Genomic DNA, 27,710 nt, shown 5'->3' on the forward strand with positions numbered 1-27,710 from the left:
CTTCTTCGTCAGTAAGGCCGTCGCGGGTGTTGCCAGCGCCCATGCCCGCAAGAACCTCGTCAACCCTGGTCGTGAATTTAGCGCTCCTAGCTGCCGTTTTGTCTTGCGGATTCTCGTCGTCGTGATCGGACGACTCTTCATCCGATGAAGACTTTCCCTTCTTCTTGTCCTTGTTCTTGCTGTGTTTGCCTTTCGACTTCTTCTTCTTGTAGGTGCTGCTCTTCGCCTGTTTCGTTTCGTTGTCGCTACTGAGGGAGGCCTCCTCGTGTTTCGGAGGCTCGTCCGAGTCTGAAGAACTCGACATCTCTGTGTGGGGTGGGTGGTCGAGATCGCGAGTAGAAGCAAAGGCGATCAATCGATGCCGGCTGTGGTCAAGATGCGGTCGGCAGAGCGGGCTCACGCGACGGAGAAAAAGAAAAAAGAATCGAAGCTGATGTTCCGGAATTTCACCTTTATTTTTTCCACCCTAAAAATTCGGCATTGGTCGGTTTTCTGGCATTCCGGCACTCCGGCCGGGATGCTTGCGGATTGGATCGCAAGATTGCGCACACGGCATCCTACGGAGCCTGGGAGCCAGGGACCACGGGCAGGAGCGGGCAACTGCTCCTCTTTTTGGGCCAAGGAAGCCTTGATCGCCAACTTCGAGTGGGGAGGTGGCCAGAATGGTGCCGTGTTATTGATCTATATTTTTATGTTTTTTTGTTGTATCTTCGCCACCAAAGAAGTCCCCAAAAGGAGAAGATTGCGGCGCTGCGAAAATTCCAAACATGCTTCACATACCAATGTTTTTCTTCTTGCCATTTTCTTGCTGGCAGGCAGGGAAAAAGCCGGAAAAGTTCGCGCAAGAAGGCCAGCGTGACATCAACACAAACTTTGCGCATTCGCCAACGAGGAGCTGCAGACGTGGGCATCCTTCTGCTCACTTGGAAGCCACATTTAAATGGATCGTGCCCTCTCTACATGGGTTAATGATCAGCTACACGGCATCCTCGGATTTGCCGAGTCCTCCGTCGTGGACTATGTCATCGCTTTGGGTATGTTCCTCTTTCCACCGCCCTCTTCACTGCCAATTGTTATCCTTCATTCTTTCAGTTCAGCCCTGCTCGCAATTCCCCAATTACAATCATTACAAATTGCTCTCCATTTCTACACCACGATTCTATTTCGATTTTGTGGCATTACCATGCAGCGCGCTAACATCATCTCAACCATTGCAGCGCGGAAGAGCAAAGACGTGGGTTCGCTGACGCGAGCGCTGGCCGACCAGGACCTCCCGACCGGGCCGCAGACTACACAGTTCGCCAACCAGCTGTGGGCCAAGGTAGGCCGCGGCGGTTCCGCCACGGCCGCCACCACCAGCCGCTACGCCGAGGAGGAGCGGCGGCTGGCCCAGGTCATGGCCAAGAACCAACAGTACAAGCTCGTGCTCGACGACGACGACGAGCAGGCCGGCGTCAAGGCCGAGAAAGGCGCCGGCGCCAAGCGCAAGGCCGACAGCAGCAGCAGCAAGAAGAAGAGCCTCAGAAAGAAGGTCAAACAGGAGAGCGACGACGATGAAGGCGACAACGACGACAACGAGCCGGCCGTCAAGCGGGCCAAGCGGGAGAGCGCAAAGAAGAAGCAGCCGGAGCTGAACGCGGCGGAGAGGGACTGCAGGAGATCCGCGAGTTCGAGGAGCGGCTCAAGAAGCGGGACGAGCAGCGGACGAAGAAGAAGGCGCCCGGGTCGGCGGCGAGCCGCAAGGCCGAGGAGGAGGCCGAGCGGCGGCGCGCCATGGACGAGGCCGAGCTGGACGAGGCGCGGCGGATATCGCGCATCGAGTACCTCAAGAAGCGCGAGGAGCAGAAGATGAAGGAGATCGAGGACGACCTCAAGGACGAGCTCTACCTGTTCGGCGACGTCGAGCTCACCGCCGCCGAGAAGCGCGAGATGGCCAAGAAGCGCAAGCTGCTCGAGCTGGCCAAGCAGCGCGTCACGCTGACCGACGAGATCGACCACTACCTCCCGCCCGAGGCCTACGAGGACGAGCAGGGCCGGCTCGACCTCAAGAAGAAGAACGCCGTGCTCAACGCGCGCTACGTGAGCAAGGACGAGCAGGTCGTCGACGAGCAGATCAACTGGGAGCAGCACCAGGCCAAGCACGCCCTCGCCCGATTCGGCGCCAAGGACGCCAAGGCCAAGGCCAGCGCCGACGAGAAGCAGTACGACCTGGTGTTCGAGGACCAGATCCAGTTCGTGCAGGCCGAAATGATGGCGGGCAAGATCGACGAAGACGCGCCGCCGCCGGTCAAGAAGACCCTGGCCGAGACCCTGGCCGAGACGCGCAAGGCGCTGCCGGTCTACCCCTTCCGGGAGGACCTGCTCAAGGCCGTGCGCGAGCACCAGATCCTGATCATCGTGGGCGAGACCGGCTCGGGCAAGACGACCCAGATCCCGCAGTACCTGTACGAGGACGGCTACTGCGCGGGCGGGAAGAAGATCGCCTGCACGCAGCCGCGGCGCGTGGCGGCGATGTCGGTGGCCAAGCGCGTCGCCGACGAGATCGGCACCAAGCTGGGCAACGAGGTGGGCTACTCGATCCGATTCGAGGACTGCACCTCCGACCGCACCGTGCTCAAGTACATGACCGACGGCATGCTTCTCAGGTAGAGCTCCATCCCTCTTCTTCTTTTCTTTCCACGAGACACGACACGACACGACACGACACGACACGACACGACACGACACGACACGACACGCGATAACTAACGTGTTTTTGTTGGGCGGCGGCGGCGGCGGCGGCAGGGAGTTTTTGTCGGAGCCGGATCTGTCGGGGTACAACGTGATCATGATCGACGAGGCGCACGAGCGCACGCTGCACACGGACATCCTGTTCGGGCTGGTGAAGGACATCGCCCGCTTCCGGCCCGACCTCAAGCTGCTCATCTCGTCCGCGACGCTCGACGCGCAGAAGTTCTCGAGCTTCTTCGACGACGCGCCCATCTACACGATTCCCGGCCGCCGGTACAACGTCGACATCTTCTACACCAAGGCGCCCGAGGCCGACTACCTCGACGCGTCGATCGTGACCGTGCTGCAGATCCACGTCACCCAGCCGCCGGGCGACATCCTCGTGTTCCTCACGGGCCAGGAGGAGGTCGAGACGGCGGCCGAGGTGCTGGCGGTGCGCACGCGCGGGCTGGGGACGAAGATCAAGGAGCTCATCATCTGCAAGATCTACTCGACGCTGCCGTCGGACATGCAGGTCAAGATCTTCGAGCCGACGCCGCCGGGCGCGCGCAAGGTGGTGCTGGCCACCAACATCGCCGAGACGTCGCTCACCATCGACGGCATCACCTACGTCATCGACCCGGGCTTCTCCAAGCAGAAGAGCTACAACCCGCGCACGGGCATGGAGTCCCTGATCGTCACGCCCATCTCCAAGGCCTCGGCCGAGCAGCGCGCCGGCCGCGCCGGCCGCACGGCGCCCGGCAAGTGCTTCCGGCTCTACACGGCGTGGGCCTTCCGGCACGAGCTCGACGAGAACACGATACCGGAGATCCAGCGGACCAACCTGGGCAACGTCGTGCTGCTGCTCAAGAGCCTCGGCATCAACGACCTCATCCACTTTGACTTCATGGACCCGCCGCCGGCCGAGACGCTCATCCGCGCGCTCGAGGAGCTCTACGCGCTCGGGGCGCTCAACGAGCGGGGCGAGCTCACCAAGCTCGGGCGGCGGATGGCCGAGTTCCCGATCGACCCGATGATGGCCAAGGCCATTCTCGCGTCGGAGAAGTACGGGTGCAGCGAGGAGATGCTCAGCATCGTGGCCATGCTCAACGTCAACAACTCGATCTTCTACCGCCCCAAGGACAAGGCCGTCCACGCCGACAACGCGCGGGTCAACTTCAACAAGCCCCACGGGGACCACCTGACGCTGCTCAACGTGTACAACCAGTGGAAGGAGGCCAACCACTCGATGCAGTGGTGCTTCGAGAACTTCATCCAGTTCCGCAGCATGAAGCGGGCGCGCGATGTGCGCGACCAGCTCGAGGGCCTGCTCGAGCGGGTCGAGATCGAGCAGACCTCGGCCGGCGACGACCACGTCGCCATCTGCAAGGCCACCACGGCCGGCTTCTTCTACCACACGGCCCAGCTCCAGCGATCGGGCGCCTATCGCACCCTCAAGCACAAGCAGAGCGTCCAGATCCACCCGTCGTCGGCCCTCTTCCAGCAGCTCCCGCGCTGGGTGCTCTACCACGAGCTCGTCTTCACCACCAAGGAGTTCATGCGCCAGATCATCGAGATCGAGCCCGAGTGGCTCGTCGAGATCGCGCCCCACTACTACAAGCAGTCCGAGATCATGGACCAGGCCAAGCGCAAGATGCCCAAGAAGGCCGGCAGCGCCGGCGGCTTCCAGAAGTAAAGCCAAAGGGAAAGGGTTGGTGCAGCATCCCCCTTGTAATTTGCTGCTGCTGCTGCATGTGTGTGTACAGACACTGTCCCCCTTTCTCTTGCTTCGCACTCTTTCTCTTTCAGAACCCCCCCCCACCAACTCGGTCCTTTTCGCTTTCGCTTTTTCAATTTTTCGTTTCGATTTTCGTTTTGTGGTCGGGCCAAAACTACACCCCCCCCCAAACCTCCCGCAAGCTTGAGGGAGAGAAGGAGGAGAGATGAGCACGAGCTGTGCGTTGTGTCGCCTTGCACGCGCCGCATGTGACAAACACCTGGCGTACCCCCCCCCCGCGGGTCCTCTTCTTCCTTGTCTCCTTCTGAGGCGGAGGCTCATCTTATCTGTCTTTGTGTGCGGCGTGGTGGTGGGTGGTGGTGGGTGATGGTTAGAGCTGAGCCGTGCGAGCGGTGCGTGCGGTTGAACATGGCCGACCAGTGCTTCTGGCCGACGCCCGCCAAGCGCGGTCGCCCGCCTCGCCACCCGCACCCGACGACGGCGCAGCCAACGGTACAGATCCTGCCGGCGGCCCCTCTCGACGCCGGTGGTGGTGGTGCCGGCGACCATGTCTACGCCGCCTCTGTACCACCACCGCAGCCGCGACCCCCGCCCGAGCCGGAAGCGGCGCCGATGACGAGGCCGACGACGACGAAGAAGAGGCGACGACATCAGGGCGGCGACGAACAGGGGCTCGCACTGGGTGATGGTGCGGCGGCAGCTGCAGACCTGGGCAGCGCGACGACGGCCTTTTTGGTGAACACGATCGTCGGGCTCAAGGCGGACATGCGCGCGATGACCGCCAAGATGGAGAAGAAGCTGAAGAAGAAGAAGAAGAAGAAGAAGGAGAAGAAGAAGAAGAAGCAAGACAACAACAACAACAACAACGATGTGGTGGTGGTCGAGTTGCAGCGACGCGTGGAGCAGCTCGAGGAGGACAACGTCCAGCTCCGCATCCAGCTGGCGCACGTCGCCGCCTCTCGCTATGGCGTAGCCGCCACCAATGCAGGCGTTTTTGCTGCACCGCCGCCGCCGCCGCCGCCGCCGTCGTTCAGTTGCGCCCAGCAGCGGTTGAGGGTGGGAGATAACGGTCAACCGGGTCCAGAGATGCTCTGGTGCTTCCCCTTCCTCCAACACTACGACATCCCGGCGGACCGCTTCGTTGTCGATGACATCCAGTACCTACTCCTCTCGCGTTGTGTGTTCACCCACTCACCCACTCACCCACTCACCCACTCACCCACTCACTCACTCACTCACTCACTCACGCTCACGTGGCTACGCGCGCGATTCAACTCGTCTCCGTTTGGCTCACTGGTCTGATTGTCCCCCCCCCCCGTGCGCAGAAAGGCGATCGTGGTTATGGCGCATCCGCAGGGCACAGAGAGACACATCGCGTTCGCAAACCACCAGTTCTGCGGCATTGTGGGATTCTCCATGGTACACACACACAGCACACACACACACACACACAACACACACACACACACGACTTGTGCCCATCTCTGATCGCGACTAGGTCGAGCTTCTCGGCAGCCAGATCTTGGGTGTCTCGTCGCTGCACGAAAAGCACAAGCTCCACCATGCATTGCAGACCAGGTACCCACAGCACCGCACAGCACCGCACACACCGCACACACCGGGAGAGATGCGAAGAGAGGCTGACTGGGAGGGAGCGCGCAGAGGGCAGATGGGGTACAGCGAGAGCACCCCGTGCTTCCTCCAGCTCGAATGCAAGGGGACCCACTTCGCCAAGGTCGCGTCACGCGCTCAGTTCTTCTTTGGCGCCGACGCCCAGGTGCGCGCCGCCGCCTCCATCCTCGCCATCACGCTCGCGCGCTGTTTAGGACGCAACTGTTACAACTGTCGTGCTCACCACGCATCACGCATCTTCCAGCTTCGGTACTCTGTGCTGTGCGTCGATCAAGTGCTGGGAGTGGATCTCGTGTCTTTCACAATCGAAGGTACGGCGTAGCGCCTCTTTCTTTCTCTCTGATCGAGATGTGACCTCGTGCGTTCTACATCGCGCGCAGAGGCACGCAAGAAGGAGGAGGCGGAGTGGGCGCTGGTGTCTAGCAGTGCGGCGCGCGACCGCAATGACGACGGCACCTCTTCATCGCTCACCCCGCCCTCCGCGTCGCCTGCAGCTGGCGAGGGCTTGTGCGACGAGGACGACTACTCCTTCGGCGACTTCATCTCATCACCATCAGCGATCTGGGCTGTGCCCGAGACTATGCCACCAAACCGCCAAACATAACGTGCGTGATTGCGGCGAGGGGCATGATTACCGAATGTTTTTGTATAGATTTTGGTTTGTGCGTGTTACGTGGCCGAACCGAACGAAACGACCAGCTCGCCACAGTCCCGCACCGAGATCTTGTCAAAGGCCGAGGCCAGCGCGCCACCGCCGTCGAGCAACTGGACGAGAACCACCGCGATTTGCGTGAGTCACAAGAAGAAGAAGAAACAAGGCAGCGCGAGAGCGGATTGATTGCGGAAAGTAGTTGATGGGGGGGGAGGGTACCAGCTCCTTGTCGTGAGAGGAGAGGGTGGGCTGGGAGAGGGCCTTGACGGGCGACGAGACCGTCTTGGAGGGCGCGGGCACCGCGAAGAGGTCCAGCGCGGCCGTGTTGACGTTGGTCTTCTTCAGAATTTGTCGGCTCCTGCAGCCCAGCGAAGCGCGGCGATTAGGCCAAACCACACACGCGCGCACAAGCGGACGAGGAGTGGCTGGAAGGTGGTCGGCGTACTGGTATTCCTTCTGGCGGGACTGGGCCACAGCCGAGTCGAAGGCGGCGTTGGAGCTCTGTGAGACGTCGATGAGGTTCCTGTGGTTGTGCACAGCCACAGGCCATGTTAGGCACAGGAGCGCGGTTGATCTGAAGGGCAAAAGTTTCGCGGTGTAAAAAGAGAGCAGAGAGTAGCGGTACTGAGATGTGCGTTCGACGAGGTTCTTGAGGAAGTCGCTGTCGGCCTCGCGCTTCTCGTGGTACGAGGCTGCGATGGCAGCATCGGCCCTGCAAAGAGGAAACAAAATGGTACAAAGATTGCGAAAGAGATGAGCCAAGATGTACAAATGTGATTAATAGGATGCAAAATGGGCCAAAACAGCTGAAAAAGGAGGCGTACTTGGCCGGTGTGGGAGGGGCGCCGATGGGACGCGATCCACCGCTACCGCCCTTGGCCGCACCCTGGGCGCCACCAGCGGGCCTTCGGTCACGAGATTGCTGGATATCTAATTGACAAAAAATTAGAAAATCTTGATCGTCGTATGCAGCACCTGGGCATCCAGAGCTTTCGCCTCGTACGAAAGAAGTACCTTCGGCCTTCGAGCTGTTGCACCCCATTTCAATTTGCGTACGTCTATCTACACTTCGTACTTTTGATTGATCAACGGCGAAATCGAGGTTCTTTCTCTCCCTTTCTTCTCCAGTTATGCATGGCACGCAGCATTCCTCTCAAACGGAATCCAAAGAATGCACCCAAAGCTTTTTCACTGCTGAGCAACACGGCGGATCGCTCGAAGGAAAGTTCGGTGGACGGGGCGAGTCCCGAAACACGATCGACACGACCCACAACAAGGAAGCAGCTTGTCCTGTTTCTTTGGTGGGATTTCTGGACAAGAAGGCGGCGTAGCCTTGTGATTCAGGGAAGCGTTCGAGCAACGCTTGAGGGAACAATAGATCCGACAACGAAGAGTGAATCCTAAAGCGATCGGATTTGAATGACCCGAGACGAGGACGCCATTTCTTTCATATACTGCAAGCACTACAGCTCCTCCTACCCTCAGTTCGTCTCCTATCCCCTTACGGCTTGATCTGGTGCAGTGCACAATCAAGGAAGATCAGCCATGACCGATGATGTTGAGGGTAGGCTCTCCATCTTCATATCCGAGTAGCACACGAGATCTTGCATCTCATCTCCTGCCTCATCCACAGGAGAATGGAGAGTGATCGATGGCGACGAGCCAGTGCCTGCCTCAGTTGGGGCGGGACAGCCGTCGCCTGCGAAGAAGATGCGCAAGCCCTTCGCCTTCAACAATCTCTTCATTAACACCAAATCCAAATTCTACAATCTCTGCAAACCCAGTACGTTCCGCCTCCTCTCTAGAGATCTAACGAACAGCCTCGATGTCTTCTTACGCGGATCTCCACATGTGCAGTGAGCAAGACGTTGCCAGACTTCACCACCTCGCCCGTGGTTATGCTGGGCATCACCTATCGCTCGTCCCCGCGTGTCAGTGCCAAGGGAAAGTCCACCAGTACGTCACCATTCGCCCTTGTTTTGCAGCGGCTGAACGCATCATCGTGCTTACGCCCAAGCAGCCGCTAGACGGCAGCCACAGCCACAGCCACAACGCACACAGCAAGCGGCGAAGCCACAGCTCTACACCTTTTTCAACAAGCTGTCTGTCATCCCCTGGACGGAGGAGATTCAGGCCGAACCATCTCCACCAGCAGCCAGCACCGAGATCCTGCCCGCCCACATCCGCTCCTTCCTCACAGATTTCAGGTTGGCCTTCTTCTTCCTCCGTTGCTACTGCTTCTTCTCTTGACATCATCAACAGCGTCTGCGATCGTGTTCTTGTTCGAAAGCGAAATGTTGCTGATGATAGTCTCTCTCTCGCAACAGATCGCGCATGTGGCTGACCTACCGCAGCAACTTCCCGGCAATCGGGGAAACGAATCTGGTGACGGACATGGGCTGGGGCTGCATGCTTCGTACCGGTCAAATGCTCCTCGCACAGGCCCTCATCACCCACTACCTCGGCCGCGGTACACGCTTCCATCTTTTTTGTTTTTGAAGAGAAAACACAATGATGATCGCTGACGCACTCGCGTGGTGGTCGATCGAATGCATTCAAGATTGGCGCATTCAAGCGGAGGAGAACATGATGACCTACCGAGAGCTGCTGCGATGGTTCGCCGACGAGCCGTCGTCTCGCTCGCCCTATTCCATCCACGCCATCGCCCGCATTGGGCTCCGCAAGTTTAACAAACAGATCGGCGACTGGTTCGAGCCGACCACCATCTCCGAAGCGCTCAGGTAGTCTTCCATACCACCGCACACGCACACACACCACCGCACACGCACACGCAAGCCTAGTACACACTGACGCTTTGCCGCCACGCGCAGGTTATTGGTGACGGAGCATTCGCCGAACGGTCTGAAGATGTATGTGCCCAAGGACGGCATCATCTACCGAAAGGAGGTGTATCAGCTGTGCGCGGTCCAGCCTGCCGACGGCCCCGCGCAACACTCGCCGCTGCGGGTCGACGACGACGGCGGCGACACCGATCACGACGGCGACACCGACGGCCTGGAGAGCTCCACCGACAGCATGCGGCACTCGCACGGCAACCCGGGAGTGCCCTCCACCATCGAGGCGGGCGACTATTCGAGTTCCCACGCCGAGCTCATGTCGTCCGCCGAATCCGAGTGCGAGTCGCTCGACGACAACTTTAGTACGTTGCGCCCACCATCAGCAGCCGCACTCGCTTTGCGCGGGCAATTGTGTGCTGACTCTCTCTCTCTCTCTCTTTCCAAGACGCAGCCGAACTGACGTGGCATCCAGTCATCATTTTGGTGCCGGTGAGGCTTGGGATCCAATGCCTCAACCCAATTTACATTCCCACTCTCAAGGCCTTCTTCTCCTTCCCCCAATGCCTGGGCGTCATCGGCGGCAAGCCCCACTCCTCCTTCTACTTCGTGGGCTATCAGGGTATCGTGTTACCTTCTCTCTTTCTCACTCTTGCTCTCTCTTCATCTGTGTCATAGTTCATGTCACGGGTTCTCTTTGCCACTATCTCATCCTCTTCCCGTTTGTTGTCTTTGTCACAGACAACAAAGTGCTGTACATGGACCCCCACTTTGTTCAGCCGACGGTGAAGATGGACGACGACCCTCTGTTCCCCATCGAGGTACGTTTACGTTCCACTTTTTTTTAGAAAATATGAGTTTCTCACCGCGCAGTGTCTCTTCACTCCGACACACCGCAGTCGTATCGGATGGAGATTCCCCAGGCCATGTCGTTCGACGACATCGACCCCTCGCTCGCGCTGGGATTCCTGTGTTCCTCGCAGGCCGAGTTTGACGACTTTTGCCTCAACGCCGTCGCGGTACCGCCTTCCTTCCTGTTTCCCGCTCGCTTTTGTGAAGCAGCCGATTCTTGTCTGCGGCTATCTAACACCACAACCAACCACAACAGTTGGGCCGAGCGAACCCATGCGTTTTTTCGATAGCGGAGCAGAAAACAGTGTACAAAGGCTCTTCATCCTCCTCCTCTTCATCTTCCTCGTCTTCCCCCTCTTCCTCGACCTCCTCTCCATCCACCTCTCGGAGCGGATCCGACTCCTGCTCCGTCCTCCTGGACGAGGACGACGAGGAGTACGTGCTCGTTTGAGCCGCGGCTTTTTCCAGTTCTCGCCCTCTCCGCATCGGCCTCTCTCACCTTCATCTTTTGTCACATGTTTGCCTCCTCCCTTCTGTACATTACAGATCACAAACAATCTATTCTTATCTATTGAGGAGTGAAAAATGGAGTTAAAAAAATGGTTGGATGAAAATAATAATAGCTGTTTATTGAAGGAAGATGCTGGCGACGACGATCGACGAGCTGCCGGAGGAGTTGGTGAGCCTGGTGTTCACCCACCTGCCCCTCGCGGCTGTGGTGGAGTCTGGCGCGGTGAGCCGACGCTGGGCGGATATCTGGAGCTGCTCCAGTGGGCGCGGGCCAAGCCGGCTGCCCGTGGGACCACATGTGCTGGTCTCTGCAGCGGAGCAGGGCCATCGGCATGTGATCGACTGGGCCACCAGCAATGTCTGCCCTGCAGATTGGTGTGTCTTGCTCACCAGCCAACCAAAAGCTTGCTTTTTGTTTTTATTTATAACGGAAAAGAAAAGAAAAGAAAAGAAAAGAAAAGCTGTCCTTCTTCAAAAAGATGGATGAGCATACCCCTCTGCAGCCAGCACGCCCTGCTCACCCGGTAAAAATGGCCTCTCCACTATGTGGCATAAATGTATTTTTTATTTATTTTAACAACTTGTTGTAGAAGGAGCGGGCCGAGAGCACCAGCAGCAGTTGGGGCGGGGTGGTGGTGCTGCCCTGCCGGCCGGGCAAGTACGTGCGGCGGTGGGCCGGCCGCAAGCCTCAGCGGCGACCGAGCCTGGCCAGCCGGCGCGTGCCGCTGTGGGTCGTCGCCACCTCGCTCGTCGGGTCCTTCCTGGGCATCTTCCTCGTCGGCCTCCTCGACGACTTCCTCTACTCGCCCGGCGACGTCGTCCTCCTCATCGGCACGCACGACTCACCACCTCGCCGGCCACTGGGCTTTGACTGACGCACGACACGACACACGCACGACCGCACACGACATGCGACACACGACACGCATGACCGCACACACTCGGGTGCAGGGAGCTACGGGGCGACGGCGGTGCTATTGTACGCGGCGCCCACCTCGCCGCTCTCGCAGCCGCTCAATCTGGTGGGCGGACATGCCCTCTCCTCGTTCATCGGAGGTACAACGTGCGGTGCGCGGTGTGCATGCGAGCGATGGTGTGTGTTGTGTGTGCGTGTGTCGTGTGTGTGTGTGTGTGTTGTGTGTGTGTGTGTGTGTTGACGTGTGCGGTGTGTGCAGTCTCATGCCACAAACTATTTGCACACGTCTCAATGCCGTTGGCTGCCGCGTTGGCCGTTTCAATATCGATCGCCGTCATGCAGCTCACCTGCACGCTGCACCCGCCCGGAGGTGCGTTCTCCCGCAACAGAGTGAATGAATGCACGCCAGGGAACTGACGTCGTGTGGCACGCGTGCAGGAGCGAGCGCGATCATAGCCGTGTTGGCTTCGGGGAAGGTGGTGGAGGCCGGCTACTACTACGTGGTCACCACGGTGCTGGGCGCGCTCGTCATGCTGGCTGTCGCGCTCGCCGTCAACAATCTCCCCCGGCCACCAAACCTCAGGCACGCACCGCCTCTTCGACCGAAAAACAAATAATAACAATATTAATGATGATGACAATAATGTTTTTGCAGGTATCCACAATACTGGTGTTGAGACGCGTCTGGTCATGGTGTGCGTCTATGTCGACTGATTGATGCAAAATTTAAAGATGGAAATGATAAATGATAGGCACATATAGTTATGATAATAACATATATTGTTTATGTAGAGCAACTATTTGAGGAATGCGGGGTATCGTGCTGTGCTGTGGTAGTGGCCTTCCTGGCCTGGTGCTTCTTGACTCGTGGTGGATGCTTCCGCATACGCTGTAGTGGCACATACCTGCACGCAACACGGCAACATGTCATCAGCACGACACGCGAACACGACACATGATAGAGGGTGTGGTGCGCGCCATTCTTCGGGCATTCCGGTGAGGTCGCGCGCTTCCTTGTTGAACGGCCCGCAGACCGGGATTTGCGTTTGGTGCACGATGGCCTGGAACGCGGTCTCCGGGTCCTCGTCGTCCCTCTCGCACAGATATCGGAACCTTTTTATATATATTATTTTAAAATAATAATAATAATATTTAAAAAAAAACACGTCGCACACGCACACGCACACACGCGGCGGTGATGGTACCACTTGAGGCCCTTCTTGACGTGGTCGATCTCCTCGCGGCAGATGGTGTCCACGATCCGACCGCTCTCCTTGTCAGCGTTGGAGTTGAATCGCTGCACCAGCCGCTCCCACGAATCCAATCCGTGCGTCTCGTGTACTGCGAGAGTACCACCACACGACGCACACGGCACACACCGACGCACACCGACATGCCGCACAAAGTGGTGAACACGCACGAGAGCTCTCAGCCAATTTGTCTGGAAGCGTCGTCGACGACAGAGTCGGACCGCGCACCCAAAGCGATGATCTGCGCAGAGCGCCGGCGAACGTGGCGATCGCAAAGAGGGAAAAAGAAATCGTGGTTAGTGTGTGCGCGCTGTGTGTGCGCGCTGTGTGTGCGTGTGCGTGTGTGTGTGTGTGTGTGTGTGTGTGTAAGAGCTGAGCTGATCAAGTACCGCAAGTCTCGCTTTCAGGTTGTGTCCGGTGGTCTCGCCATCCTGTGCGCGATGGTGCGAAGAAAGAGGAATTGTTAACAGAATTCGTAGAACCAACGATTGCAAAGAAGGGGGGGGCGGTACGCGCAGGAGCGAGTCGTGTGCGGGAATCACGCCGTAGTGGTAGCCAAGCGCAACGAGACGCGAGGACAGCAATCCGAAATGGCGCGCCTCGTCGCTCAGCACCGACACCTATTATGATAGGAGGCGTTGAGTCGCACCACACGCACACACACACACACACGACACACGACACACGCATACACGACACACACGCGGCACACACACGATGACACACAGCGCACCCAGTCTGTGTAGAACTCCGGAGGCATGTTCTCGTGCCTGAACCGCAGGATGAGGTCCCACCCGAGATCGACCGCGTTCAACTTCACAAGAAGAAGAACAAGAATATAAGTGCAATAATAACAATAATAAAAATAATAACAAGCCAGTATGGCGCTCTCGTACCTCGATGTGTGCCAACGAGTGTAGGAGATAGATCGGCAATGGCACGTTCACTGCGCACAGCACGTCAGTCAGATCGCACATGTGTGTGCACGTGTGTGCGCGTGTGTGCGTGTGTGCGGTGTGTGCGTGTGTGTGCACGCGTGGTGAGAGTGTTCGTACGTTCTTTGGCGCCGGGCATGTTGCGCTTGTCCCGCAGTTCGGGTGTGGGTGGTCGCGCGGGCTGGGGAGGCGGTGCGATGTCGCCCAGGTCGGTGATGGCCTGCGTGCGCCACCGCTCGTTGGCTTCGTGCGTCAGGCGCGCCTTCTCCTCCGGCACCGGCGACGTCAGCACCCGCTGGCCGTACTCGCACAGGGTGGCTGCCGTGCGCACTCTGGCGACCACACCATAAGGCAGAATGGATGTCAATCGTCATTGTCATGCACAGATTTTCCGATTAAATGTAATGAGAGCACGTACCGCAAGGTAAGGAGGCTGCGTAATGGCAGCCCAACAGCTGCCGTGGTGCTCCGGCGGCCTGCCCGCATTCTGAAGCCAATTTGATTTGAAAAAAATAAATTATTTATTGTTTTCTTCTTGCCCGCAGGAAAAATCAAAAGAAATATCGAGAAATGCCGAGGGTACAGAAGGAGAGGGTGATCACTCGAGCAAAAACAGAGGAGGTGGATGACGATCATCAGTGGTAGGAGACGTAGTCGTTGTCGTGCAGGAGGGGTCGCTTGTGGCCGAGCTCCTCCATGGCGGGCGGCTTCAGCAGGAACAGGCAGAACGACGCCACGACCGACACGATGGCACCCACCAGCGCCATCCACCAGCCGCTACACGATGGCACCACATCCCAGTTAGCACCATCCACTACACCTTCTACTTCAGCCAAACAAAGAAAATGTAGCAGTAGTATGTAGTAGTGGTAGAAGAAGAAGGTCAAAGTAGAAGAATGTAGAAGACCAACCTGAGAGGACCCCATTTAAAGTCGGTGTGGAAACGGCCGATGTTGGAGCGGTCGCCGATGAAGGTGGTGCACCAGTACTTCTCCTCGTCGAAGACCGACAGGCCGAGGTAGGCCTCGTCCGGGCAGAACGACTCGTCCAGCGCGAAGCTCTCGCAGAGGCCGAAGAAGAGGAACCAGGCCAGGAAGGCGCAGATGATCATGGCCAGCGACACGCACAGCAGCGCCCACTTGGTGGCCTTGTGCCCGAAGCGGCGGTTGAGGAAGGTGCGCGCGAACAGGACCGGCCCGAGCAGCACCAGGTCGAGCCCGACCGCCGCCACCAGCAGCGCCAGCGACGTCAGCAGCTTGGCCTCGACCGCATCTGTAGGGAAGTCCGACCACGGCATCTTTCGAGTAGTGGTGGTTGATGATGTGGTTGATGATGTCTCTACCGCGGCTGCGGCGACGGCCGCCGACGAGTTGGAGGCCTGCGGGCTGGGCGAAGGGCTGGACGAGGGGCTGGGGTCGGTGGAGGGGGCGGCAGAGGGGCTGGGCGAGATGACGGTGGCGTTGGTGGAGTTGATGGTGAGGGTGACGCCGGTCCAGTAGAAGGTGGAGACGACGGTGGCGGTGGTGTTGCCGTCCCAGGTGGGGTAGGGCACGTTGGTCTCGGTAATCTTGTACCAGGGCAGGGCAAGCGCGAGGATGAAGAAGAGGAGGGCGAGGAAGAGCACCACCACGACGATGCTTTGTCGCGTGATGAAGCCGGGAAGCTGCGAGGAGCTCATCTTGTGATCCAATTATTATGAATGGAAGAGAAAAATGAGGATCTATTTCACGATTTCAACGATTAACGATCAATTGAGAGTTGAAGCGACCGAATGAGAAGAGAGAAAAGCGGAACGGTCGCCTAACACCAAGGCAGAAGAGCACCACACTTCCCTCTTCCCGAACTCCGTCAACAACTGGAACTCGGCCAACCACACAAGAATGGCCTAAATATCTGGACATGGCACGAAGCAGCCACCTTCTTCAAGCAATGATCATGACCCAACAGGTACGGAGGAGAGGATGGCGATGTTGCCAGCTTGATCAACCGACCAGGGGAATGCTGGCTACTTCGTGCCAACTCGCTTCGTCGCCGTCCGTTCGCCAGATGTGGATGCTGTTCGCGTTGAACGAAGCCGCCTTCTCGCTCAGTCGTCCCTCGGCCTGTCAAGTGGTCAGTCAACAGGCGTGCATGCTCATGCAGGCATTGCTTGGGGGGGGGGAGCTGAGGCATCACGGCTTCAACCCACCTGAAGATGTGCGATGATACGGTCCTTGGTGGAGTCGGGGATGTCGGCATAGAGGAGGCTGACGTGGGGCATGAAGGTGGCCTGCGACCCCGGCTGCGCTCTGCCGAAGACTTGCTGTGCGTGCGTGTAGGCCTTCAACAACTGTTGTAGAAGATGAAGAAGGTCAGGTGCCGCTACTCGCAACCAAAAAGAAGAACAAGAAGAAGACAGGCAGCTGTTCTGCGGGTGCTGCAGCAACCTCTGGCGTTTTCCTGGCGTGGATGAAGACGCACTGGTGGAAGGTGCTGCCCTTGCCCAGGTCGTGCAGCCACACCCTGAGGGGTACACCTCCACAGCTGTGCGCCAGGGTCTCCACCCTCTCCTTGAGCTCGGCCAGGCCCACGCCGCTCACCGACCCGAGCAGGGTGAGATGTGGCACGAACACAGGGGGCGGCTTGCCATGCTGCTGCTCGTCCTTGCGCAGCGCCTCAATGGTCTGCGTGAGCAAGTCCCACTGGTGCGAGTTACGGTCTGGCATCAGCCAGAGGGAGTACTTGGCGTCCGAGTCTGCCATGCTGTACGCGCCTTCGTTGTGTTGAACAAAATAAAATAAATATGCTGTTCTTTTTTATTCGATTTTATCTATTTTAAAAATCAATAACATAAATAACGTAAATCAGCATAAAATGTTTCAAGCAGCAGGATGAGCAGTGCCAGGCCTGGTATATTTGAATTGCCACGTCAGTCCTCGCCAGCATGGGTGGTTCCTTTGTCTGCGGTGAGGAATGTGTGCACGTTGGCACCCTTTCGCACATGCACTCCCACTCGCACTCCTGGCTCCACTGTGAATAGCAAACTCAATTGTGTCAGCTTTTGATAACGTGTGTGTCGTGTGTGTGTGTGTCGTGTGTTCCAGAGAAGATTACCTGAAGCGGACGCATCTTTAAGGGTGTCCTTATTCACCTTGAGGCCCTCCTTCTTGCCGTACTTGTCGTACCACTCGTCGAACTTCATGTAGCCGCCGCCCACGCGGATGACCAGGTAGCCATTGAGAATGCGCATGTTCACGTTCTGCCCGATGCACACCACGCACACGACACGACACGCACCACGCACACGACGCACACAAGGTCAGACGAACGGCTCGAAGAACGACGAGTAGAGGAAGAAGGCGAGTCGTGCCTTGCCGCCGAACTTGTACATGCCCTCCTTGACCCACACGAAGGGCACCTCGAGACCCTTGCTATTGGCCACCTCGGCCAGCTTGGCGTCGATCTCATCGCCCTGCGCCAACACACACACAACGGTTGTAGCATCCGTCAGGTGCGTGCGTGTGTCGCGTGTGTCGCGTGTGTCGCGTGGTGTGTGTACCTTTCTGGGGGCGTAGACTTTTTCGCCGACTCCGGGGTTGGCGCGCGACCACGAAGCCGTGATGGCAGCAGCGGACGGGGGCAGCATCATGCTCGCCCGCGAATCTCCACGCTCCCGCGCCTTGGCCTGCGCGCTGTGTGGCGACAAGATGCGCAAAACAGCAGTCAGTTGCCATGAAACACACAAGACCCGCACACCACCGCACACCACCGCACACACAACGCACGCCGCACACGAGTGCACGCGACACACACGCGCGGTGAAAGGCGAAAGGGGTTGGGTACCGAGTGAGGCTGCTCATGGTCTGGATGTCGGTCATGCGGATCTTCTCGCGCAGGGCCTCCAATTCCTTCTCCAGAGCCAACCGTGCCTCTTTCTCCATCTCGGCCTTCGTCTTGGTCAACTGTTGGCATCGCACGACACACACACAAACACACACACACACACGACACACACACGACACACGCGGTGAGGCCCGGGTGGTGAAAAAGGCGAAGGAGAAGCGGTGAGACCTGGAGCTGTTCCTCCTTGAACGAGAGTTCGGTTTCGAGGGCGTTCTTGGCCGTGTTGAAGGCGTCCTCCAGCTCTTCGACCGACGACGACGGAATCATGTTGCTCCTGGCAACCATCACCACAATGAGGCACGCGCGGAATGTGAGAAAGGCCGCTGTGTGTGTGTGTGTGTGTGTGTGTGTGTGTGTAGCAGAGTGTAAGCCAAGGGCGGCGTACCGCTCGCTCTCCATTTCCTCCTCGAGGCGACGTCGGAGCTGTTCGAGCTCTTCGCGGGCCTTCTCCTCGCGCGCGAGCTTCTCCCGCAGCATGCGCATCTCCTTCTCCCGCTTCTCCTCCTTCTCCTTCTCCTCCTGTCGTACGTCAAGATCGGTCCACGCGTCAACTTCATCGCACACGCACACGCACACACGCACACGACACGACACGACACACGCACGCATCGCACACACGAGGATGACGAAGAGTGGGAGGGAGGGGGGGAGACCTCTTGGAAGGCGGCGAGCTGCGAGCGGAGGGCGTCCATCTCGAAGCGGATCGACGCCCGCGAATTGGCGCGCGTGCGCAGTTCGCCCTCGAGCTTCTTCTGCAGCCCCGACAGGTCATCCCTGTTTTTGTTTTGCCACCGGCGAGCGCCACGTCACCCCACGTCAGCCGTGCCATCCAACCTGCGCAGCCGCTGGGGCCGGCGATCGTGTGTGTGTGTGTGTGTGTGTGTGTCATACTTTTCCTTGAGTGCGTCCTCGAGCTTCTGCTCCATCTCCTTGGCCTTGTCCTCGGCATTCACATAGTCCGTCTTGATTCTGTTCGTGTCGTGCGTGTCGTGCGTGAGCCACACACAGCCGCGCACGCGCAGGCACACACGAATGCGAGGGACGAGGAGTGGAAGACACGCACTGCTGGAGGGAGTGGCGAATGCGCTCGGCGCGCTGCTCGAGTTCCTGGCGGACTTCGCTGGAGATGGCGAGCTGGCCCTCGATGTCGCTCTTCATGGAGGCCTCCTTGTCCAGCTGCCGCTTGAGATCGGCCATCTCCTGCTCCAGCTGCAGCCGCGTCTTCTGCTCGGCCGACAGCTCCTCCGCGTCCACCCGCAGCTGGAACTTCAACTGCTCCACCTATTTGACACCACAACGCGACACACACGACACACATGCAACACACATGCAACACACATGCAACACACATGCAACACACATGCAACACACGACACGACACACGAGACACGCAACGCACGACACAATTTATCAGACGCGAGCGAATGAAGTGATTCAGATGATTTTGGTGCTGGCGTGCCTCTTCCTGGAGGAGGGCTCGGGACTGCCGGCGAGCCGACAGCTCCCGCTTCAGCGAATACTGCACGCCTGTGTGGACCACCTACCGTTAGGCACGACACACGCGGCACCGCACACACCGCACGGCACACGCAAGGAAGGGACGTCATGCCTTCGAGTTTCTGCTTTTCGGTGGACTCCTCCTTGACGCGGTCCTCGAGGAGACGCACGCGGGTGGCGAGCTCGTTGCGCTCCTGCTCTGTCTGCTGCTTGTGGCGGTCCTGCCAGGCCATCTCCGCGCGCGCCCGCTCGAGCTCGTCCTGCAGCTGCTTCTGGGTCATCTGCCGCTCGGCCATCTCCCGGCCCAGTCGCGTCTGCAGATCTTCCAAGTCGCGCTTGCACTGCTCCTCCCTGCACGATTAATTGTATTATTTACTAATTATCAATTAAATAAAAAGTAATTGAATTCTAATTCTGTAATTATTGAAATATTAAAAAATATGTATAGGGAATGGAATTGACCTTTCGAGGCTGTCCTTGAGCAGGGCGATCTGTTCCTCGTAGCCCTTTTGGGCCTCCTCGAAGTTGGCCAGCATGTTCACCCCTGCGCGTTCGTCATGGTTGCGTGAACAGTGTCGTCAGTCACCACTCGCTGATGGGTCTCGAAGGCGACGGGGAGGAGTCCAGGGGTGTAGTACCGGAGGTGTACTTCTGGGTCACCTCGGCGAGTTCGGTCTCGAGCTTCTCCTTCATAGTCTTCATGGCGTTGAGCTCGTCTGCAGCGGTCAATCGAAATGAAGAACGAAGAGCGAAGAAAGCGTCAATAGAAGAATGAAAAACGAAAACAAAGAACGAAGTATAAAAATCCTGAAGAAATGAAATGGGGGCGTGAAGGAAGATGGTACGTTCATCCTGAGCGCGTGCGAAGCGCTCCTCGGAGAGCTCCTTCTCGAGTGAGCCTACGACAGTCTGGAGCTCGGCCTGCTTCATCTCGATCTCCTGCTTCTCGGTCAGCACCGTTATCCGCGTCATCATCTCCGACTGCGGAACACGGCACACACGGCACACACGACACGCGACACGACACGCGACGGGTAAGATCTCAGAATGTCCGGTGCCAATGATCAGGAGGGGTTGAGCGGGCACCTTGAGCTCGTCCTTGAGTTTGTCGATCTCGAGGTTGAGCTTCTCTCGACTCTTACGCGCGTTCACCTTCTCCTTCTTCACCTTCTTCTTCATCAGCTCCAGCTTCTTCTGCGCCGCCTTCTTGTCTGTTGGCACACCGCGCCCGTGTCATGTTCGACACGACACCCACGACACACATGACACACACGACACACACCAGACTTGTGAGTCAGAGAAGGGAAGCACAGTGTCGTGTCGTGTCGTGTCGTGTCGTGTTGTGTCGTGTCGTGCCTTCTTCCATGAGCTCCTTGGACTTCTTCTCGTCCTCGAGGTTCTCCTTGAGCTGGATGATGGCCTCGCGGTAGAGGGAGGTCTTCTCCTTCTCGTCCTCGATGCGCCGCATGAGCTCCTCCCGGTTCTGTTCGATCTCCTCCCGCTCCTTCTGCGTCTTCATCAGCAGCGCCATCGCCTCCTCCACCTCCTTGCTCTTGTTCTCCATCAACACCGGATAGGGCGACCCTGTTCATTGTTAATTCGGTAATTGGTCAGTTAAATGTTGTGTGATCGCATCATCACCACCAATTGCTGTTGGTTGGTGGTTGATTTAAGGGGAATTCGGAGAATGTGGAGAATGAACATACCTCCGAGTTGGCGCCCGTCGAGGGAGATATCGAGAAACATCTGCTGGTGCGGGTCGGACGAGGGCACGTAGGAGATGGAGTAGGTGCCGTCGCCGTTGTCCTCCACCTCGCAGCGGATCATGAGGTTGGCCACCACCTTCTGCCCGCCCTGCGTGTGGTTGTGGCCGAACTTGTCGCGCGCCTGGACCGTGAACCGCGCTCGCCCGTCCGAGCCGAGCATCACACGCGGCGACAGGCCGGTGTCGCCACCGGCGCCCTCGCTGTCGGCGGAAATCGGCGGCACGAGGACCGAAGCCGCGGCGTCGGCCCTGGCGGCGCGCACGGGCAACTTAAAGGGGCTGCCCTGAATTGGTGTGCCCTCCATCTCCACCTGCAGCAGGTAGTCGCCGCTCTGGAATGCCAAACAATACAAGTAAGTAAGAAAGAAAGAAAGAATGAATGCATGAATGTGAGCTATGCAGAAGGAATGTTGAAGGCAGGAATGTGGGCTGAGAGAGGTGTGTGCCTTGTTGACTTCGAAGGTGACGAGGTAGGAGCCGTCGCTGTTGTCGCGGGTGGAGACCTGGAGGTCGGGGTTGTCGATGCGGCCGCCGGCGTCGGACACGAAGTAGGCCAGCACCTTGGCCCCGCCTTTGCGGCACGGGCTGCCGTCGTCCATCTTGGCCACCACCCGGATCGTGCATTCCTCCCTATGCGTGAGCGGAACACACACACCACACACACACCCGCGACTGTGTCAGGCAGGCGCACATCAAACATTCCATCGGCGGGGCCTACCCGGCGTAGGCTGACTCCAGCGCGTCGCCCGAAGCGGTGGTCTTGGACGCAGCCGGCTTCTGCGTTTTGGCCGTTCGGTGCTCCTACATAATGTGAAAATATTATTATTATATTTAAAAATAATAATTATTATTACATAAGTAAATAGAAAAGGAAGAAGAGGGCAAACCTGGCGGAAGTAGGAGACGTAGGTCATCACGGAGAGTTCGTCGGGCTTGCCCTCGAGCATGTCCTCCACGTCGAGCAGGATGGGGATCTGGCAGAGCTCCTCGGCCTTACGGAAGGCCAGCTCCAGGTTGGTCCGCGCATCGGACTTGTCCAGCGCCTGCACGTCGATGGTGCCCGGCAGCAACCCGTTCACCAGGCCGCAGAAGAACGTGCCATCGGCCCAGCTGCACAACAGAAATATATATTTATATATGTATATAGAAAAATTAAATTAATTTCAAGTGTGATTTTCAAACGTAAAAGATATTTAGTAAGAGATAATAGAAACTGAAGAATGCGCACCATTGTTGGAAGTTGGTGATGTCTTCGATGCCCTGGGGTACGAGGACTTGCTTGCACCAGTCGAGCAGCTGGTGCTTCACCGACGACGTCTTTGGCATCGCGCCACCGCCGCCGCCGCCCGGGCCGCCGCCGCCCTCAGGAAAGTTTAGCTCCGAATTCTTTTCCTCTGCACGCACCCACGTGTGATGATGATTAGTACACGACTAGCTAAGCTGCCCGCGAAGGGCTTCAACGTTGAAGTACGGTACCGTCCCACTCGCCTCGCTGGATTTGGAATCGCAGGATGAGCGTCCAGATGAGACCCAGCACCAGCTTCGTGCGCCCATCGTAGATGTCTGCGCCCAGCAATCGCACGACACGACACCGCACACGCACACGCACACGCACACGCACCGTACACGCAGGCGCACACGCACACGCACACGAGTGTCGCCAGAAGGTGAACAAAAAGTTGGAGTAGTAGAGAAGAAGATGCACAAGAGGTGCGCACCTTCGGGTCCGATGTTGACGAGGATGATGCGCTTGCGCTCGAAGGAAGGAGAAGGAGATGTTGAGGTTCTCGAGGTTGTGCACCTTGAGGCGCGGGTTGACGTGGAAGCTGGGTCCGCGTAGCCGCTCGCCGGAGAGGAGCTCGAGAAGGTGGCACAGCGCCACGCCGCTGGTCAGGTCCTTCTCCAGTCGCTGCAGCTTCATCTCCCGCTCTTTCAGCCAGTGGTTACACCAGGCCGTGAACGTCTGGACCAGAATAAATAAATAAATACAATTAATTAATAGATTAATTTTAACGAAAGTGTAAATCATAATATAAAAGTATTATTCCATTTTTATCTTTGCTCTATTTCAACTGCAATCATTTTGTAGCAAATCTAAAAGAGAAGCTTTTGCGGGGGGGGGTGCCTTTCGCTGTTGGCGAATCCAGTGCGGCTCCGACTCGAGGCTGGGCGATGATGGCGGCGCATCCTGACCCTGCATTCTGCTTCTTCTTCTTCTCCACCTTCCTCCCTGGTCGTGCCGAATGCCTTAGCCTCCGCGGGTGCTGCGTGTTGTGTCTCGTGGGTGCCCTGCTCGTGTTGGCTCCAATAAAAACTGACTTAAATTCCACAACCATTTTTCATCGGTTTACCAAGCCAGAACAGAAGAGCCAAGTTTGCTTCTTCACCAGCTTATAAAGCTTCTCACCTTTTACACTTAGATCACAGAACTCTATCTCTATTCAAGGTAGACCATGACCAGAAGGAACGAAACGAGCGACCCACAAAAGGCGCCCAACTTGACGCGTACACAAATCAACAAGGAGAAGGCGGAAGGTGAGGAAACGACGATGCGGTCGCGATGGAACCACGACTAAAGAGAGGAGAGACGGGTACCTGGTTGGCGGCTGCGACAAAGGTGGAGGCCCTCTCGGCGATCTCGGGGTGTTCGGTAGCGACCTTGATGTAGGCCATCGTGTCCTCCCACCCGTTGAGCAGCGTGAACAGCGCATTCGGTACTCCGAGGTCAAGGAATGTAGGTCATGCCAAAGAGACAAACACGTCGCATAACACACGTCACACACACACACACACGTTTTGGCGCGACACACACGACACACACGACACACGCACGCACACGCGCGCACATGCGCACACGCTCGACGTGGGAGGGGTGGCAAGGATATCAACAACGATGAGGAATGCCAGACTCTCTGGCACAAGACTCCTATCACCGAGGAGCGAGATCACCATCAAGAAGACCCACAGCGGCGTCTGGCCCAGCGCACAATACGGTGAGAAATCAACACGAACTCACGCACACTCGACCGCGCGCACACACACACGACACGACGCACACACACACACACGGATGTACCTGCGCCAAGCTGACCCAGGTGAGGGAGTAGTAGCGGAACCAGGTGCATAGGAAGCGACCAAGCGAGCTGGTGACAGTGGCGGCGATGTTGGTCCACATGAGCCACGTCCCCGAGTCCTTGTAGCCCGACACCGCATAGGGCAGCATCCCCACCAACACGTAGTTGATCAAGCAGATGTAGAACTGGTCTGTAGTCACGTGTGTGTGTGGTGTGTGCGTGTGTGCGTGTGCGGTGGTGCGTGAGCGACGAGAGTGAACTTGCGCTAGGATGGTTAGGGATCGCACTGAGCAGTGGATTGCTTAGTAATCGGATCACGGCAAGCGAAGGCAGAGGCCCCACGGGCAACAGCAGCTCGTCGTCCGCCTCGCCCACGACACGCGAGCTGCCTTCCACCTCCTGTCCGACCGCGAACCGCGGTTAACCTTTTTTTCAGCTGAAGCCCAACAATAATTGGGAAGCGCTACCTCATGATCGCTCCCAGTCGTCGCGGCTTTGGATAAGAGCCGCTGGCTCTGCGCGTACGATGATGGTTCCTGCGTAAGCCGAGGTCAGCCGCCAGGCACCACCACAAGGCAAGGAGCGCGCGTGTTGGTGGTGATGTTGGTGATGAAGGGCTGCGCGCTCGTCTTGTACGTGCGGACGGGTTTGCGTACGGGTTGTTGGGAAGGTGCGCGCACCTGGTCCGTGGGCGCGCCTTCGAGGTGTTGCCGCACGCGGGCCGAGTTCATGAGGAGCAGGATGCAGACGTAGGAGAAGAGCGACAGGGCGAGGCAGGCGCCCATGATGAAGAAGAAGACGGCCACGCTGAACCGCTTCGATCCTCCGGGGTCCTGAATGGCCGCCAGCAGCGACGGCACGAGTCCGTTGATGCCTTCACCACGCCACCGCCACCATCGCCATCGCACACACGCGCACGACGAAGAACTAAGCCATCAAGAAACAACAACAACAACGGTGATGATGGACAAGGCCGTAGATTAGGGGTACCCATGCCGGTGGAGAGGGCCGCGGTGATGGAGTGCTTGAAGAGGGAAGCGAAGGGAAAGAAGGAGACCACGGCGAAGCAGCCCACGAGCCCCGCAAACAGCGTCAGCACCATCAGCGCCACGCTGTTTCATCGTTGTGTGTGTGTGTTTGTGTGTGTGTGTGTGCGTGCGTGTGTCGTGCGTGTCGTGTGTGTGCGTCGTGTGTGTTGTGTGTCGTGGTGTGACCTAAGCCGCAAGCCGTAAGTGCAATGTTTACGGTAGCGAGGGTACCTTCGCGTGGAGTCGAACAGGTGCGCGGTGTGGTCCCAGAAGACGCCGAGCAGGATCGCGGTGGCGATGCCGCAGCCCAGAGTGCCGACGATGACCCAGTTGTAGGGTACGCGCATGTACTGCCGCACCACCACGTACCCGATGGGGATGATGTTGCCCAGCTGGATGATGATGATCAGGTACGACGCGATCGAGTTCCCCTCTGGCAGCTCGGCGATGAACACCGGCAGCTGTGGTGAAGTCGATAAGATTTCTTTACATTCGTTTAAATCAGATTAATCGTCGGCAACGCGTAGTAAGGTTTACACCGAACCTGCATGAAGAGGGCGTTGACGAGCAGCCATGGCGCGAGGCCCACCAAAAAGAAGAGCAGGTGCATCCCCGCTTCGGCCAGCACTCGTTTCCGCTTGGCAGGTCCCCACCGGGCCGGAGCGAGCACCACATCGACCAGCCCGTCGCTGCCGCGGCCCTTCCCCGTTTCCTGCTCCAGCCCGCCCTCATCTCGAATCATCGCCTCCATCTCTTTTGTTGCCTGTCTCTACGCGTTCATCTTTTGGGTTTTTTGTTTTTGGCGCTGTGCGCAGGAATGTCCCCACGTAACTATGCTCATATTTCGCATTCCACAGCGAAGAGAAACGCAACAAACCTTCAGAGGAGGGTGGACGGCTTGGCGTCTTCTTCGTGCTGCTCGCTCTCGTTCTTGGTCGTGACCTCTTCATCCGTCGGCGCACGTACCTCTTCGAGATCCTTCTTCGTCTCGCCGTCGTTGTCATCGTTCTTTTGCTCCTTCTCCTCATGCTTCGATTGAGTCTCCTCAGTGACGGGCTCCTCGAGCTTCGACCTCTCGGCGGGCGGTAGCCACTTGGCATAGCCCGGCAGGCCGCGTTGCCGGGCGAGAGGATGGAACTGGGTGATCAGCTTCATGCCGGAGAGTTGCGACGGCTTCACCTCCTCGTTGGCGTTGGTATCGTCATCGGCCTTCTTGGCTTCGTAGACCCAGAAGGCGGGCGTGGCGTTGAGGCCCTCGGCGTCGGCGTCGACCTTGAGGAAGGTCACCTCGGGGAAGTCCTGGGAGAGCTGCCCGATCATGGGGTTGAGCTTCTTGCACGGCCAGCAGCCCTTGCGCCAGAAGAAGACCACCACCTTGCCCTTATTCCTGGCCTCCTCCAGCTCTTCCTTGTACTGTTGTTGTTGTTGTTCGCGGGTGTGACGTCAGTCGCACGCAGGCATGACCGCACGCAAGGCACGCAGGTGAAGGAGAGACGAACCTTGTCCTTGTCGACCATCTTGATGTTCCGCATGCCGGCGCGTTCGAGCGACTTGAGCTCGTCCTTGAGTTGCTGCTTGAGGGCCGCCACGCTCCTCTTGAACGGGTCCTCATTGGTATTGAGCTGGTCGTACATGTCGAACAGCTTGTTGAACAGGTCCTTGGCCTTGTCGCTCGTCGGCACGAACTCCTACACAACGTTGTTCGAACATGCGCGTTTGGCGCTTGAGTAAATGCTCGGAAGAAGAAGAAGAAGCAAGAAGTAAGAAGTGGAAACGCTGGAGTAGTACCTTGTAGGCGAGAGTGTGCATGTAGTAGTCACCCAGCGTCTTCTCCATGTCGCGCAGGAGGCGCGTCGTGTCCGCCTTGCGCAGATGCCGGTACGCCACATCTCCGCGCGTACTGCAGAGAACGTTAACCTCTGGATGTCAGCGAGCACCAGCAAGCAGATCAACTTGAAAAAAAGAAACGACTCATCAAGGACGCGCGCGTACCCACGCTGCTGCTCGATGAAGGCAACGACGTCCAAGAGATCGCCCTTCCCGTGGTAGGTGACGGGCTCGTTCTTGTGGCCCTTGCGGAAGAGCTTGATGCCCTCAATCGGCGTATCGCCAAAGTAGGTCGGATCGAGCTCGTTCAAGAAGCTGCTCCCAGAGAAAGCATTGGGTAAGTGCGTGAGCCATCAAAGCGAAGTCGTCGAAAGGCGGAATTTTCAGAACCTGCTGCATTCGGTGATCACGATGTCGTCTTCACCGGCATAAGCGTTGGCGAGGACCTGAAGGTCGGTGGGGACGCTCTGCGAGGGAAGGTGGACGTAGACCAGCACGTCCTTGTCCGAGTTCAGCACCAAATCTTGGAACGATTCCTTCGTCACCACCTTCAGATCCTTGACTGCACACGAAGAGTTTGGTCAAAGTAGAATTGCTACACACGACAAGACAAGCGTGAGACGCACCTTGAGGATGCTTGTCCTCAGC

At 57.9% G+C, this 27,710-nt stretch overlaps 9 protein-coding genes and 2 pseudogenes across 9 annotated transcripts in view; 3 read left to right on the plus strand and 8 right to left on the minus strand.

The window, feature by feature from the left end:
- Positions 1 to 304, minus strand: part of ACA1_140060 (ATPase family associated with various cellular activities (AAA) domain containing protein) — a gene marked incomplete at both ends in the record, with an annotated part of 1,442 nt that extends 1,138 nt beyond the window's left edge. The window contains one exon of the mRNA XM_004334097.1: positions 1 to 304. This exon is cut by the window's left edge and continues 2 nt beyond it. Within this exon, the coding sequence (XP_004334145.1) occupies positions 1 to 304 (304 nt within the window).
- Positions 305 to 940: 636 nt separating this feature from the next.
- Positions 941 to 6,683, plus strand: ACA1_140170 (helicase conserved Cterminal domain containing protein; the record flags this gene model as incomplete). The annotated part of the gene is made up of 10 exons (XM_004334098.1): positions 941 to 1,034; positions 1,218 to 1,585; positions 1,609 to 2,645; positions 2,785 to 4,401; positions 4,822 to 5,604; positions 5,773 to 5,866; positions 5,946 to 6,025; positions 6,110 to 6,224; positions 6,324 to 6,390; positions 6,460 to 6,683. The coding sequence occupies 10 exons, from the start codon at positions 941 to 943 to the stop codon at positions 6,681 to 6,683; spliced, it is 4,479 nt and encodes a 1,492-aa protein (XP_004334146.1).
- Positions 6,684 to 6,748: 65 nt separating this feature from the next.
- ACA1_140180 (uncharacterized protein) lies at positions 6,749 to 7,773 on the minus strand (the record flags this gene model as incomplete). The annotated part of the gene is made up of 6 exons (XM_004334099.1): positions 6,749 to 6,844; positions 6,951 to 7,089; positions 7,177 to 7,254; positions 7,357 to 7,443; positions 7,556 to 7,661; positions 7,746 to 7,773. The coding sequence occupies 6 exons, from the start codon at positions 7,771 to 7,773 to the stop codon at positions 6,749 to 6,751; spliced, it is 534 nt and encodes a 177-aa protein (XP_004334147.1).
- A 668-nt stretch (positions 7,774 to 8,441) lies between these two features.
- Positions 8,442 to 10,829, plus strand: ACA1_140190 (autophagy protein 4, putative; the record flags this gene model as incomplete). The annotated part of the gene is made up of 10 exons (XM_004334100.1): positions 8,442 to 8,514; positions 8,589 to 8,687; positions 8,752 to 8,938; positions 9,059 to 9,201; positions 9,292 to 9,472; positions 9,563 to 9,891; positions 9,981 to 10,148; positions 10,268 to 10,347; positions 10,426 to 10,545; positions 10,677 to 10,829. The coding sequence occupies 10 exons, from the start codon at positions 8,442 to 8,444 to the stop codon at positions 10,827 to 10,829; spliced, it is 1,533 nt and encodes a 510-aa protein (XP_004334148.1).
- Positions 10,830 to 11,371: 542 nt separating this feature from the next.
- Positions 11,372 to 12,421, plus strand: ACA1_140200 (uncharacterized protein; the record flags this gene model as incomplete). Its single annotated transcript, XM_004334101.1, has 4 exons — positions 11,372 to 11,412; positions 11,601 to 11,706; positions 11,899 to 11,944; positions 12,243 to 12,421. The coding sequence occupies 4 exons, from the start codon at positions 11,372 to 11,374 to the stop codon at positions 12,419 to 12,421; spliced, it is 372 nt and encodes a 123-aa protein (XP_004334149.1).
- A 180-nt stretch (positions 12,422 to 12,601) lies between these two features.
- On the minus strand, positions 12,602 to 14,475 carry ACA1_140210 (uncharacterized protein; the record flags this gene model as incomplete). Its single annotated transcript, XM_004334102.1, has 10 exons — positions 12,602 to 12,709; positions 12,839 to 12,917; positions 13,010 to 13,145; positions 13,283 to 13,295; positions 13,444 to 13,485; positions 13,567 to 13,674; positions 13,788 to 13,868; positions 13,951 to 14,000; positions 14,110 to 14,321; positions 14,408 to 14,475. The coding sequence occupies 10 exons, from the start codon at positions 14,473 to 14,475 to the stop codon at positions 12,602 to 12,604; spliced, it is 897 nt and encodes a 298-aa protein (XP_004334150.1).
- Positions 14,476 to 14,624: 149 nt separating this feature from the next.
- Positions 14,625 to 15,667, minus strand: ACA1_140220 (uncharacterized protein; the record flags this gene model as incomplete). The annotated part of the gene is made up of 2 exons (XM_004334103.1): positions 14,625 to 14,766; positions 14,901 to 15,667. The coding sequence occupies 2 exons, from the start codon at positions 15,665 to 15,667 to the stop codon at positions 14,625 to 14,627; spliced, it is 909 nt and encodes a 302-aa protein (XP_004334151.1).
- A 304-nt stretch (positions 15,668 to 15,971) lies between these two features.
- On the minus strand, positions 15,972 to 16,730 carry ACA1_140230 (uncharacterized protein; the record flags this gene model as incomplete). Its single annotated transcript, XM_004334104.1, has 3 exons — positions 15,972 to 16,091; positions 16,178 to 16,318; positions 16,416 to 16,730. 3 exons carry the CDS (start codon positions 16,728 to 16,730, stop codon positions 15,972 to 15,974), a joined length of 576 nt encoding a protein of 191 aa, XP_004334152.1.
- A 167-nt stretch (positions 16,731 to 16,897) lies between these two features.
- Positions 16,898 to 23,054, minus strand: ACA1_140240 (annotated as a pseudogene).
- A 516-nt stretch (positions 23,055 to 23,570) lies between these two features.
- On the minus strand, positions 23,571 to 25,986 carry ACA1_140250 (uncharacterized protein; the record flags this gene model as incomplete). Its single annotated transcript, XM_004334105.1, has 10 exons — positions 23,571 to 23,630; positions 23,729 to 23,850; positions 23,980 to 24,106; positions 24,210 to 24,397; positions 24,495 to 24,606; positions 24,675 to 24,743; positions 24,888 to 25,081; positions 25,198 to 25,319; positions 25,467 to 25,696; positions 25,780 to 25,986. The coding sequence occupies 10 exons, from the start codon at positions 25,984 to 25,986 to the stop codon at positions 23,571 to 23,573; spliced, it is 1,431 nt and encodes a 476-aa protein (XP_004334153.1).
- Positions 25,987 to 26,114: 128 nt separating this feature from the next.
- Positions 26,115 to 27,710, minus strand: part of ACA1_140260 — a 1,738-nt pseudogene continuing 142 nt past the window's right edge.

The sequence above is a fragment of the Acanthamoeba castellanii genome (assembly GCF_000313135.1).
Source record: "Acanthamoeba castellanii str. Neff unplaced genomic scaffold scf7180000084707, whole genome shotgun sequence".
Lineage (NCBI taxonomy): Eukaryota > Discosea > Longamoebia > Acanthamoebidae > Acanthamoeba > Acanthamoeba castellanii.